The sequence below is a fragment of the Emys orbicularis genome, chromosome 5, assembly GCF_028017835.1.
Source record: "Emys orbicularis isolate rEmyOrb1 chromosome 5, rEmyOrb1.hap1, whole genome shotgun sequence".
NCBI classification, from domain to species: Eukaryota; Metazoa; Chordata; order Testudines; family Emydidae; genus Emys; species Emys orbicularis.
In genome coordinates this window covers 130,587,510-130,600,086 of record NC_088687.1, presented here as the reverse complement: position 1 = coordinate 130,600,086, position 12,577 = coordinate 130,587,510, and the positions used below count along the sequence as shown (strand labels likewise).

General features: G+C 37.8%; 1 protein-coding gene across 1 annotated transcript; it reads right to left on the bottom strand.

The window, feature by feature from the left end:
- Positions 1–566: 566 nt before the first annotated feature.
- Positions 567–6,374, bottom strand: SPON2 (spondin 2). The gene is made up of 6 exons (XM_065405545.1): positions 6,364–6,374; positions 5,963–6,189; positions 5,364–5,587; positions 4,851–5,042; positions 4,189–4,363; positions 567–745 (listed from the first exon to the last, which is right to left on the bottom strand). Exons 2-6 carry the CDS (start codon positions 6,183–6,185, stop codon positions 567–569), a joined length of 993 nt encoding a protein of 330 aa, XP_065261617.1. The 5' UTR covers positions 6,186–6,189; positions 6,364–6,374.
- Positions 6,375–12,577: the final 6,203 nt, after the last annotated feature.

The following is a 12,577-nucleotide window of genomic DNA, read 5'->3' as shown; positions in this document are numbered from 1 at the left end:
ATCTCTGGTCACTCTGGTTTATGTAAGTGTTTTCCAAAGAAGTGTACTCAATTAAACATGATTAAAAGAAGTCAACATTAATGCCAATAAATTATAATAAAACATAATTTACAGCAACATAATAATTAGCTTTATAGGTATAAATAAACAAATTTAAATCTACAAATTCTAATATTTAAGAATGTATGTGATAATCTAGATTGTATTCAAAAGATTTGTTAACATAAATGAACTGTGCAGTATGTCCAAAATTTTCTTTTCTGCCACTAGATGGTACTGCAAGAACTTACACAATATTTGTAGACAGGAATGGGTTCTGTGGATTTTGTTTTGTTTTCCCTGTAAATGATCAAAAACTGTTGGACTAAAATTAAGTCATTAAAAAAAGTCTTGATATCAAACAATAGAATCAGCATCCAGTCTAATTAAACATTTCAATAAAACATTACAACATACCTGAATTATAAGGAATAGTGACTGACATGGAGTATAGATTCGACTAAATCTAACCTTAATTTAAATGATCTAAATTATCGTCTATTCTTTATTCCATTGGAAAGGAGATTTCAGACACAATTGTCTGGTTCACATTCTGTTTCTTCATCCAGGTTTGGACAAGGAGTTCCATTATTGGCAGGTTGAAGGCGTACATAACGAGTTCTGGTTTTGGTCCCTATCTTTCCACAAGTACCTCTGCAAAGACCCCAGGAAGACCACAGTGAAATCTCACAGTCCAATGGTGTTTCTGTAACATATATAAGAAGAGGTGATTTGACAGAAATATGTGCTTAAGGCAAACACATAGTTGGTAAAATGTACAAAACTATTATCAAATTGTCCTTACTTATATAAATATAAGGCTGATGTTTGTTTTGATACATGAAGAATTTACTATCAGTTACATTACTGATAATATTAAAAAGATCTACTTGAAAAAACAGAATTAACATGATTTTAATTTTACATTCCTTTAATAAAAGCCATATGTTGTCTAGTAAATAAAGACATCTGTTTTCAGCTCCTGAAAAGGTAGACTTTTTTACTGTAATGTAGAGGTTGTTTGAGGTACTGCATTAGTTATGGTATAATACTTATTTAGTTGAGAATTTAAAATGTTCTTTTCATGGAAAACTTTAAAATGAGCATGCTCTGAAAATAGAATTGTATTTTACTGTCATCTCACTACTAATAACTCATTTGCCCTTGCATGGCTTGCTGGATAATACCAGGATTAAGATTTTTATCAAGTTTACTTATATAGTCTGGGACGTCTTTGTATATATTGTTCCTATTCATTTCATTTTCTGTTTAAGTCCTATTCTATTCTTCCTCATGAGTAAAGAAAATGCTAATTCTTTTTATGGCTAAATCTTCTTGTAGTTAGTTTTTGGCAAGAAAAGGTAAAGCACCTTTTATACACACAGTCTTCCCTTTGCCAATAAAATAAATTGTATAACTAAAAGCTTTTTAATACTAATATCCTTTACATTTACTACAACCAAATAAATCAGAAATTCTGTAAAGTAATATATACATATATACAGACTATATATATGAATGATATGTAAGTTATAAAATTCTTAAAGAAAATAGACAGATACTCTCTCCCTCTGCAGTTGGGAGGAAATATGTCTGTAGTCGCGGATCTCTACGGACCTTGAGTGGATGGGGAACATGGTTTGACCTTTGGTAATTAAATCTTTCCTTATGCCTGTGGAGTAAGTTTTTTATATGGATTAAGTTACTGGTATATACACAAAGTGGAGACTTCTGACTAGGAATGTCCAACAAATGCTTTACTTACAATGAATTGCTCTGATTCAGTATGTGTTACTCTTATTTTATAATATCTCCTGAATTACTAACATTTTTAATGGAGTAGAAAAATGGACTTGTATAGAAAGCTTAAAAGAACTAAATGTGTAGTTTGTCTAAACAATGACTATTATCTCGTCAAATGTATTACAAATATATTACATAACCTGTTATAGTTTGCTACTATTTACAGCAGTGGTTCTCAAACTTTTGTATTGGTGACCCCTTTCACACAGCAAGCCTCTGAGTGCGACCCCCCCTTATAAATTAAAAACACTTTTAAAATATATTTAGCACTATTATAAATGCTGGAGACGAAGCGGGGTTTGGGGTGGAGGCTGACAGCTCGCAACCCCCCATGTAATAACCTCGTGACCCCCTGAGGGGTCCCGACCCCCAGTTTGAGAACCACTGATTTACAGTATCTGCTATGGGGATGCCCAGTATTGGAACACTTGAGGGTGGGGGCGGGAAGGGGGTTAACCTACACTGAGGCACATTAATTAACTTTGTGGGGAAGTTAATACAGCATGTTGCTCTAGCTAGAACGTCCAGTTACTCACATTTATGGGGAATTAAATAAAAATTAAATATTAATTAAATAAATAGTCTCTAAAAATACCATATTGGTGACTTCCAACTCTTGGATCTTAAGCTTTCAGGACAAGACAAACCCATCTGTCTTAGGCTAGGGAGCTGAGACCCAAGAATGAGAATCCTGCATGATATCTTCAAAGTAGCATACTAAGGACCCAGTTCAGGAAGCACTTACGCACGTTTTAAAGACCATCCCTAATAAGGAAAGCACTTAAGTACATACTTGAGCTCCTTTCCTGAACTGGGGCTAGAGTAAATAGTAATCCCTTCTCAAATGTTGTGGAGGAAAGGATATTATGCTATATGTGATTTGTGTCACCCAATTTGAATGATGGATGATCAGCTCTTGTTTACTAAGAAAACATTTTTTAAACTAGAAATCTGCTTGTTTTAAATGTACAAGTCAGGCCTTATTAACCATGGGGAAGGTAAGTTTTCTTTATTTATTAACTGTGAGGAAATTCGTGAAGCCCACCTTATGGTCCAAACTCCTGGCACAGAGCCAAAGCCAGAGAAATAGACTCTCCAGTCCCAATCTGAAGCAGCTGGCATGCACTTGGGCAGTGGTTGCTACTACAGAATATGCAGGGAATGTGTCCAATGGATCTCGCCTGTGGAGGATTTTGGTCTCTGCACAACTTTCTTAAGAAGTGCTCCTCATTCCCCTTTTCTACGATCCTGTACAGAAAGTCACCAGAGGGTGCATAGAGTAAGCCTGCACGGGGCTCTCTACCATCTGTCCTCTTTCCTCCAATCAGAGGGGATGTAGCATTTATGCTGAGTTTGAAGCTTAGAATTTGTCACTAAGACTGGGTCAAATCAGTGCTATGAACCTTCACTTACATGAGCACTAGCATTCACAGACAGTTTAAAAAAAAGAATGCTGTGGTGGGATAAATATATTATTGTTTGAAATTAAATCTTGGCTTCACTTGAGCATTTCAATAAAAATTTCAAACTGTCCTCGGGTACCTTGTTCTGTAGGTATCAGTTGCCATCATAATTCTATTCAAGCTGGTGAACTGAATTTTGTTTTCTTATTTCATATCACTATCAAAATACTTCTTACCAAGGAGAATATAGTAAATATAATCGCTTTGCTCCATTATGTAAGAACTCACAGGAAGGAAGCACTTTCTTTAGTATTTGCACAGGATTTGGGGAGCTGAGAGTCTGACAGAGTATCCCTTTCACACAGGACTGGTGGCTCTGTGGAAGTTCTATGGCTTGAATAAGACATGTGGATCTAACCCAAATCTGCGGATCCCTGGCCAGACATGAAGGCTTCCCCCCTCCGTCCCCCCATGTTTCTTTCGGTATCCTCTTCCTATGACATTTGGACTAGTTTATTTCCTTTACTGTTGTTGTGGTCTCCGATCTCTGTCCCAGAGGGCCCAATTCTAATCTCACCTACGCTATGTTTACACTTGTGTAACTCCATTGGCTTTGGTAGAATGACTCCGAATTTATGCAGGTGTAAGTGATATTAGAATTAGATCCAGAGTACAGAGGAATAGTTAATGCTGTTCCACGTAGAAAAGGGTACAGAGAAATATAATGATCAGCTGCTTTTTGACTGGGCATGCCCCCGTTTTCTCTGCAGCATTTTTGTAAAGGGAAAAGTTGCTGCAGCCTGTAGCAGGAATATTCTACATAACCCTATTCTCTTCCACAAGGCCTGCCAGATTTGAAGTTTTCTAAAATTTTGCTTCTCTCCTTTGCTGCTCAGTGAATGGGAACAAAAGGATCTAGTTGATCAAAGCACTAACCGCTTACCTGAGACAGAGTCATCTATTTCATTGCCTACAGCAGTCAGGTTAGGCTGAGGACCAGGAAGACCCAGCTGGTTTCTTTTAAGTTTTACAATGGTTACTCGAGCAATAGGTGGCAAACTTTTTAGCTTGGGATAATAAAATGAGTTTGCTGGGTGACTTGGAGAGGAACAAGTGATCTATGAATTAAGAATAAAAGGAAGTTTATAGAAATAATATTGCCATGTTAGTAAGGATAGAAATTTTAAACAGAATATCATGTCTTAATTATGTTTCTGGGCAAGTAAAACTCATATGAATTGGGGGTGCACAGTATGCACCCGAGACCCACAAAAAAGCTGTGATTTCTTGTCATGAAGATAATCCCACTAACTTTTGTGGAAGGATTCTGGGACTGAGATCACACAAGAAATTGTGACTATTTTTGGATGGAGATACTGGATGGAGGGTAGTCAGCGTGCACAATAATGCTTGGAGCAGATTGATGGAGGAGACAAGAAGTTGTAGGTAGGGAATGCTGGCAGTGGCAAGGATACGGACTGGGGAATAATGGGTGCTGTAGTAGATGTGGTATTGTTATAACGGGTCACAGAGGGTGGTGCTTCAGCTTCTCTATTCTTTCCCACTCCCGCAAGCACTATATGTATACAACATACACACACTTACCTCTGTAACAGTATCCTGTGGAATAGTGGCAAAGTTTGGTGAGGAAAATGTGAAACCACTGTCTGTTCCAGCATCATATGGGAAAAGTTCTACTGTTTCTTGTTCTTTCCAATGATCTCCTTCACATAGATTTAGACTGTCAACACCCACAAACCAATCAGGGCTGGGCACAATTCGTACAACAAAAGAAACCTAGGAAGTGAAAGAAAAACATCATAATAATTAACAATCACCTGCCAGTCTCTACAGGCTTGGGTAGCAGGAACTTCAGGGTCCGATTTCTAGTATGACAATGGGTCAAACATATTTCTGACTATTTTATTTCAGGGTTCTAAAAGAACATATGCTTTTTTATTTGATTTTATGTTCATAAAGTTCTTTAAAACTGGATTATCTTAGCAATTCCTTGCATTATAGTGATAGCTATCAGTGGCATTTCAAATATCTCCCTTTGCATCCTGCTGGCATAAAACTAGCAAGCGATCCTTAAAATGAAAATGTAAATGTACGTACTAAGGAGTGTCTTGAATGTGCTTCTAATTCCGTGAAGGTTTGTCCTGTACCACTGGAAATGGCAGGAGCTGAGAAGATTCCATGCACACTTTGAATTTTTTCTCCAGCTGCTTCTATTTCCTTCATTAATGTCCATGCTTCACCCTTTTCAGCAAAATCACGCACACCATTGCTGGCATATTCATCCTTTTCCCACATGTTATAGTCAGAACTATGGGTAACACCTATTTAAGGGAACACATTGCTCAATATAAAAGTCTGTTTTGGATTATCGTAATTGCTGCAGTTTCTCTGTTTTATTTCTGATGTGGAACAATTTGGGTATTTACCTTTAGGATTTTCTAAAACATTTAGCTTATCACTATTTACCTCAGCTGTAGCCAATTGAAAATTGAAGCCAATTGAAAACCGTTGTAGATTCTGTAAGTATTTTGGATGCTGCAAGTTCTGTATGTTATTGTTTATCTGTCAAGCTACATTAGTTTTGACTTTCATTTTACTAAAGGGAATTCTCAGTAAATTCAAATAAAGAACAAAAAGAAGTAATCACAACTGTAGAAAGTTTTATCTGGTCTTGACACTGTGCACACTTCACTTACCTAGCAAGGAAGACCACTGTGCTGGAGGCCTATAAAGGGGATACTGCTTAGGGAAAGCAGCCTGACTCCATTTCCCTACAAAGACTATGCTGTACTTAGCAACTTCCTCTGCTGTGCAAACAGAATCATCACCCACAGGCAGACAGCTGGTATAGCCTAAAATTGTTATAAGCAGTGTCCAGATAACTTTACAGGAACTGTAGCCAAGCATCAGGTTTTCCATTTCCCTACACATGGAAAGAAAAAAAAAGTGTCCATGTTAGCCTTATTAGTCACTGTAGATTCAAAACTGAATAACTGTAACCCAATGAAATTTAATATAGCGTAAGTTTTGAACTAGAAGAAAATACACATCCAATGCATTTAAAAACTTTATGCATCTAAGAACATATAGGACTTACAGAGTTGAAGTTTCTATGCAGTATGTTACAAAGCTGTAACTCTATCTAGGACAACTGTTTCTAATGGAAAATAAAAAATATCTTAAACTTGTTCATGGTAATGAGTTTGAGGAAACATGTTTTTGATTTTCTTTTAAAATCTTATTAGAATCTTGAATTAATTAGACTAGTAAATGTTTCTGTAAAAACATTAATGATACATTTATTATTTTAAAGATAAAATTAAATTTAAAAAGCATGGAGAAGTAACATAAAAGTTGAAGCAGAATTTTTAGAACAGATTTAAAGTCAAATACATTACAAATATAATTCATTACTTTGCGATCATATTTGCTATGAAAAAACATTTAAAAATTAACATAATTGCAAACATCCTTGCATCAGACTGAAACTCAGTTATTTAAACTCCCGCTTTTTAAATGCCTTTGTCCTTAGAGAAAACTGCATAAACATAATTGAAACACTAATAGTTGTATAATACAGTAATTCATTAAAAGAGTTTTGAGTACTCACTAAATATTTCCTCTGGAGCTCAGATACGGTGAGAGCACCTGCTTTTGCTGGCAGCTGAGCTGTTCTGCAAGAGAGGACAGTAGGAGTCTTGCTATTTATGCCTGAAGAGGGTCCCTTTGGTCCAACAGTTATCGTAACCTTTAGACTTTCCAGTTTAACAAAATGAATTCCATACTGTTGCTTGATTTTTTTTATGCACTACCAGAATCTCCTGTAAGCCAGTTACTTCAGGTTTCTATTGGAAAATTGTGATGCTGACTAGACACAGAATGTTTTTTAAAATTATCTTAGATTATTACCAGCAACTCAGGTTTTCTGGTGACTGTATAGTTCTCTGTACATCTTATTAATGCTTCTAAGCTATAAAAATGAACTGAGTCCAAAACTAAAATTGTTCTGGTGGAAATGCTTTAAATGAGAAGCATATTTCCTTGTACGTTTTATTGTCTGACAGATGCTCCTTCCAAACATTTACAGAGAGTGCTCTCACTCTCACATACCATATGTACATGTTCAAATAAGAAGGTGAAAACAGCTAAACAAATCTAGGGAAAGAGACTTAAATCATTTTATATAGTCACACATATCTACCCTGCAAATACGGATTAATTTAAAATAGAACAGTATATATCTTTGTTGTCAACAATACTGTACACTGTATGATGAAAAGGCTCTGTAATATTGTGGTTTATTTGGAATGCGTGGTTTTTGGAAGCTTCTTTGAGATTTTTCTTAGCTATCTCCTCTTTAAAGTAAAAAATCCTAGATAACCATCTTAGTAGTAGTTAAATCATATATATTATTTAATGAAGTACTTACACTCACATCACTAAACGTATTTGTTTTCTATGCAAAAAGCTATAAATACCAGGTACAGTTAAGTTAAACAGTTAATACTCATTTTTAATTCTTTCCCCATTGCCTTTCCAAATGCCCTTAGGAAAAAAGGGCTTGTTAGAATGCCTGGAAGTGTGACTGATCAAGAGTCAAATACACATCATGAAAAATGACCTGCCAGGAGACCTTCCCATTTAAATTGTGGGGTATCTAGCTTGAGCATGTCCTCTGATCACAAGCATTAGAGCATGGGACAAAGGCAATTATTCCTCAGGTAGCAAAACCCCAGTTATTATGGGTTTATAGGTTAAACCCTGCATTTTATATTCTGAAAGGAGGCTTGCAGACAGCCAGTTTTAACTTAAAGGCACTACTAAAACTAGGGATAGATTGCCCCTTCCATGGAAAACCCATGGGAAGTAAAACTGAGATTTGTGTAATGAAGTTTACCTAGATTATTCTGCCTGGGGAGTGGGGTTTATAATGAGGCAGCTGAACAGTGGAGGTGTCAGCCACCAGTACCCACAATTCCTGAATATGTAGATGGATTTCATGAAATTCACTGGAGGCTAGGGCCATCTGTGCATGGTGTGATCCAAGGACCTCTTGATGCTGACTGGCAGAGGGCACAGAGGTGCATAAGGGTTACAAGGATCCCCTGGATCTGGTATTTACATTCTAGTTCACCAATGGGTGTCATGTAAGGTTCTTCTTCGATTGATTGCAAATGTGTATTCCACAAAGGTGTGCACATGCCTAGTGCGCCAAAAGCCAGAGAACTTTGCTGAGCAGTATCCGTTGGGGCGATACACATGCCCTTGGAACCCCATAACCTCTCCCATGGCTATTTAAGGGCCACACCACCCCAACTCCCCTCAGTTCTTTCTCACCACCAGAGCATTCTATGTGGTATAGAATCGTAGGATTGGAAGGGACCTTGAGAGGTCATCTAGTCCAGTCCCCTGCACTCATGGCAGGACTAAGTATTATCTAGACCATCCCTGACAAGTGTGTGTCTAACCTGCTCTTAAAAATCTCCAATGATGGAGATTCCACAAACTCCTTGGGCAATTTATTCTAGTGCTTAGCTCATGTTTTGCTATCACAGTACTTTTTCTGTGAATGCATGTGCATAGTTATAGTAAGTTACAGTAGTACCCTTAGTATTTAGTTAGTAGTCATTTAGTTAAGGAGAATTTAGCTTGGTGCAATGCCTTCGCCAGGTTTTAAGCACCGCCTTTTGTGTGGGGTGGTTATCCCTAAACACTCGGTACTTATTGTGCCTTGGAGATCCTATGCCCAGTCCAGAGCAAGGTCAACAAACTCTTTGGTAATCTCGCCTCCCAAGCTGCCCAGGCTGGAGACACAGACTGATGTTGCTCCATCTGAACTGGTTCATCCTGAACCGTTGTTCAGCAGCAGGTATTGATGCAGGAGATCCGATTGGCTCTATTTTCTTCCTCTTCTTCCTCACCAGATGATTCCACAGTGCTGGATTTGTTTTCTCCTGTGTCTGAGGATTGTAAGTGTTGTCAAGAACTCATGAGGCAAATGGCTACAGGGCATTCAGGATGAGTTTGTTCAGTAGAATAGCCATAAATTGGTGGACATTATTCAACTTTCGGCACCAGGGAGGGTAGCTCTCCCTATAAATAAACCTATTTTGGAACCCACAAAAGTCTTGTGGCATACCCCAGCTTCCTTACCTCCTATAGCGAACCATTCAGATAAGTGGTACTATGTCCCCATGCAGGGGTATCAGTGTTTTAAGTCCCATTTGGCCCCTAACTCTCTTCTTGTAACAGTGGCAAATGAGAGGTTGTGAAAAGGGAGGTATAAGTTGACACCTAAAGAAGTCTAAGAGGTTAGATTTAATGAGAAGGAAGATTTATTTTATCTCCTCACTATAGATGTGCATTGCTAATCAACAGCCTAATCAATAATAATATATGTATTATTACATATAATAATATGTATTATCAACATATGACTTTGTCAACTGGGATGCGGTGTCCAAATTTACATATAAATTGCCAGACTCCTCCAGGGAAGAGTTTAAAGCTTTAATTGTGAAAGATCATCTAGTTGTTAAGACCTCACTGCAATCAGCACTGGATATGCTGGACACTTCCTCCAGAACTATGGCCTCACCGGTAACAATGAGAAGAGCCTCTAGGCAGGGCCAGTTAGACAGGCAGAACTGCAGAGTCTCAATGCATGTAGGGAGGAGGGGTTTAGATTTATTAGGAACTGGGGAACTTTTGGGAAAGGGGGAGCCTATACAGGAAAGATGGGCTCCACCTAAACCAAAATGGAACCAGATTGCTGGCACTTAACATTAAAAAGGTTGTAGAGCAGTTTTTAAACTAAGGGCTGGGGGAAAGCCGACTGGTGCGGAGGAGCACATGGTTTGGACATCCCTTAGGAGAGGATGTATTAATAGAGAATCTCTATGTCCTAGTGAGGACGAGAGGATGGAAAATGATAAAATACAGGCAGGATCTGATTAGAAACAGTCAAATAAAAAAGAATCCCATTCAATTACATCGTGTAATGGCAGACAGCTAAAAGGAGACAAGTTTTTAAAGTGTTTATATACTAATGCTAGAAGTCTAAATAATAAAATGGGTGAACTAGAGTGCCTTGTATTAAATGAGGATATCGATATAATAGGCATCACAGAAACTTGGTGGAATGAGGATAATCAATGGGATACAGTAATACCAGGGTAAAAAATATATTGGTTGGACAGAACAGGTTGTGCTGGTGGGGGAGTGGCATATGTGAAAAAGCACAGAATCAAATGAAGTAAAAATAATAAATGAATCAAACTGTACCATAGAATCTCTATGGATAGAAATTCCATGCTCTAATAATAATATAGCAGTAGGGATATATTACTGACCACCTGACCAGGATGGTGATAGTTACTGTGAAATGCTCAGGGAGATCAGGGAGGATATTAAAATAAAAAACTCAATAATAATAATGGGGGATTTCAATTATCCCCATATTGACTGGGTACACGTCACCTCAGGACGGGATGCAGAGATAAAGTTTCTTGACACCTTAAATGACTGCTTCTTGGAGCAGCTGGTCCTGGAACCCACCAGAGGAGAGGCAATTCTTGATTGATTCCTAAGTGGAGCACAGGATCTGGTCCAAGATGTGACTATAGCTGGATCGCTTGGTAATAGTGACCATAATATAATTAAATTTAAAATCCCTGTGGCAGGAAAAACACCACAGCGGCCCAGCACTGTAGCATTTAATTTCAGAAAGGGAAACTACACAAAAATGAGGAGGTTAGTTAAACAGAAATTAAAGGGTATAGTGCCAAAAGTGAAATCTCTGCAAGCTGCGTAGAAACTTTTTTAAAGACACCATAATAGAGGCTCAAGTTAAATGTATACCCCAAATTAAAAAATATAGTAAGAGAACCAAAAAAGAGCCACTGTGACTAAACAACAACATAAAAGAAGCAGTGAGAGGCAAAAAGGCATCCTTTAAAAAGTGGAAGTTAAATCCTAGTGAGGAAAGTAGAAAGGAGCATAAACACCAGCAAATGAAGTGTAAAAATATAATTAGGAAGGCCAAAAAAGAATTTGAGGAACAGTTAGCCAAAGACTCAAAAAGTAATAGCAATTTTTTTTAAAGTACATCAGAAGCAGAAAGCCTGCTAAACAGCCAGTAGGGCCGCTGGATGATCGAGGTGCTAAAGGAGCACTCAAGGATGATAAGGCCACTGAGGAGAAACTAAATGAATTCTTTGCATCGGTCTTCACAGCTGAGGGTGTGAGGGAGATTCCCAAACCTGAGCCATTCTTTTTAGGTGACAGATCTGAGGAACTGTCCCAGACTGAGGTATCATTAGAAGGGTTTTGGAACAAATTGATAAATTAAATATCAATAAGTCATCAAGACTCAAATGTGAAATTGCAGAACTACTAACTGTAGTCTGTAACCTATCATTTAAATCAGCTTCTGTACCAGATGACTGGAGGATAGCTAATGTGACGCCAGTTTTTAAAAAGGGCTCCAGAGGTGATCCTGGCCATTACAGGCCTGTAAACCTGACTTCAGTACCAGGCAAACTGGTTGAAACTATAATAAAGAACAATATTGTCAGACATATAGATGAACATAATTTGTTGAGGAAGAGTCAACATGGTTTTAGTAAATGGAAATCATGCCTCACCAATCTACTAGAATTCTTTAAGGAGGTCAACAAGCATGGGGACCAAGAGGATCCAGTGGATATGGTGTACTTAGATTTTCAGAAAGCCTTTGACAAGGTCCCTCAACAAAGGCTCTTATGCAAAGTAAGCTGCCACGGAATAAGAGGGAAGGTGCTCTCATGGATTGGTAACTGGTTAAAAGATAGGCAACAAAGGGTAGGTATAAATGGTCAGTTTTCAGAATGGAGAGAGGTAAATAGTGGTGTCCCCCAGGGGTCTGTTCTGGGACCAGTCCTATTCAACATATTCATAAATGATCTGGAAAAAGGGGTAAACAGTGAGGTGCAAAATTTGCAGATGATACAAAATTACTAAAGATAGTTAAGACCCAGGCATACTGCGAAGAGCAAAAGGATCTCTCAAATCTGGATGACTGGGCAACAAAATGGCAGATGATAAATGCAAAGTAATGCACATTGGAAAGCATAATCCCAACTATACATATACAATTATGGTGTCTAAATTAGCTGTTACCACTCAAGAAAGAGATCTTGGAGTCATTGTGGATAGTTCTCTGAAAACATCCACTCAATGTGCAGCGGCAGTCAAAAAAGCAAACAGAATGCTGGGAATAATTAAGAAAGGGATAGATACTAGGACAGAAAATATCATGTTGCCTCTATATA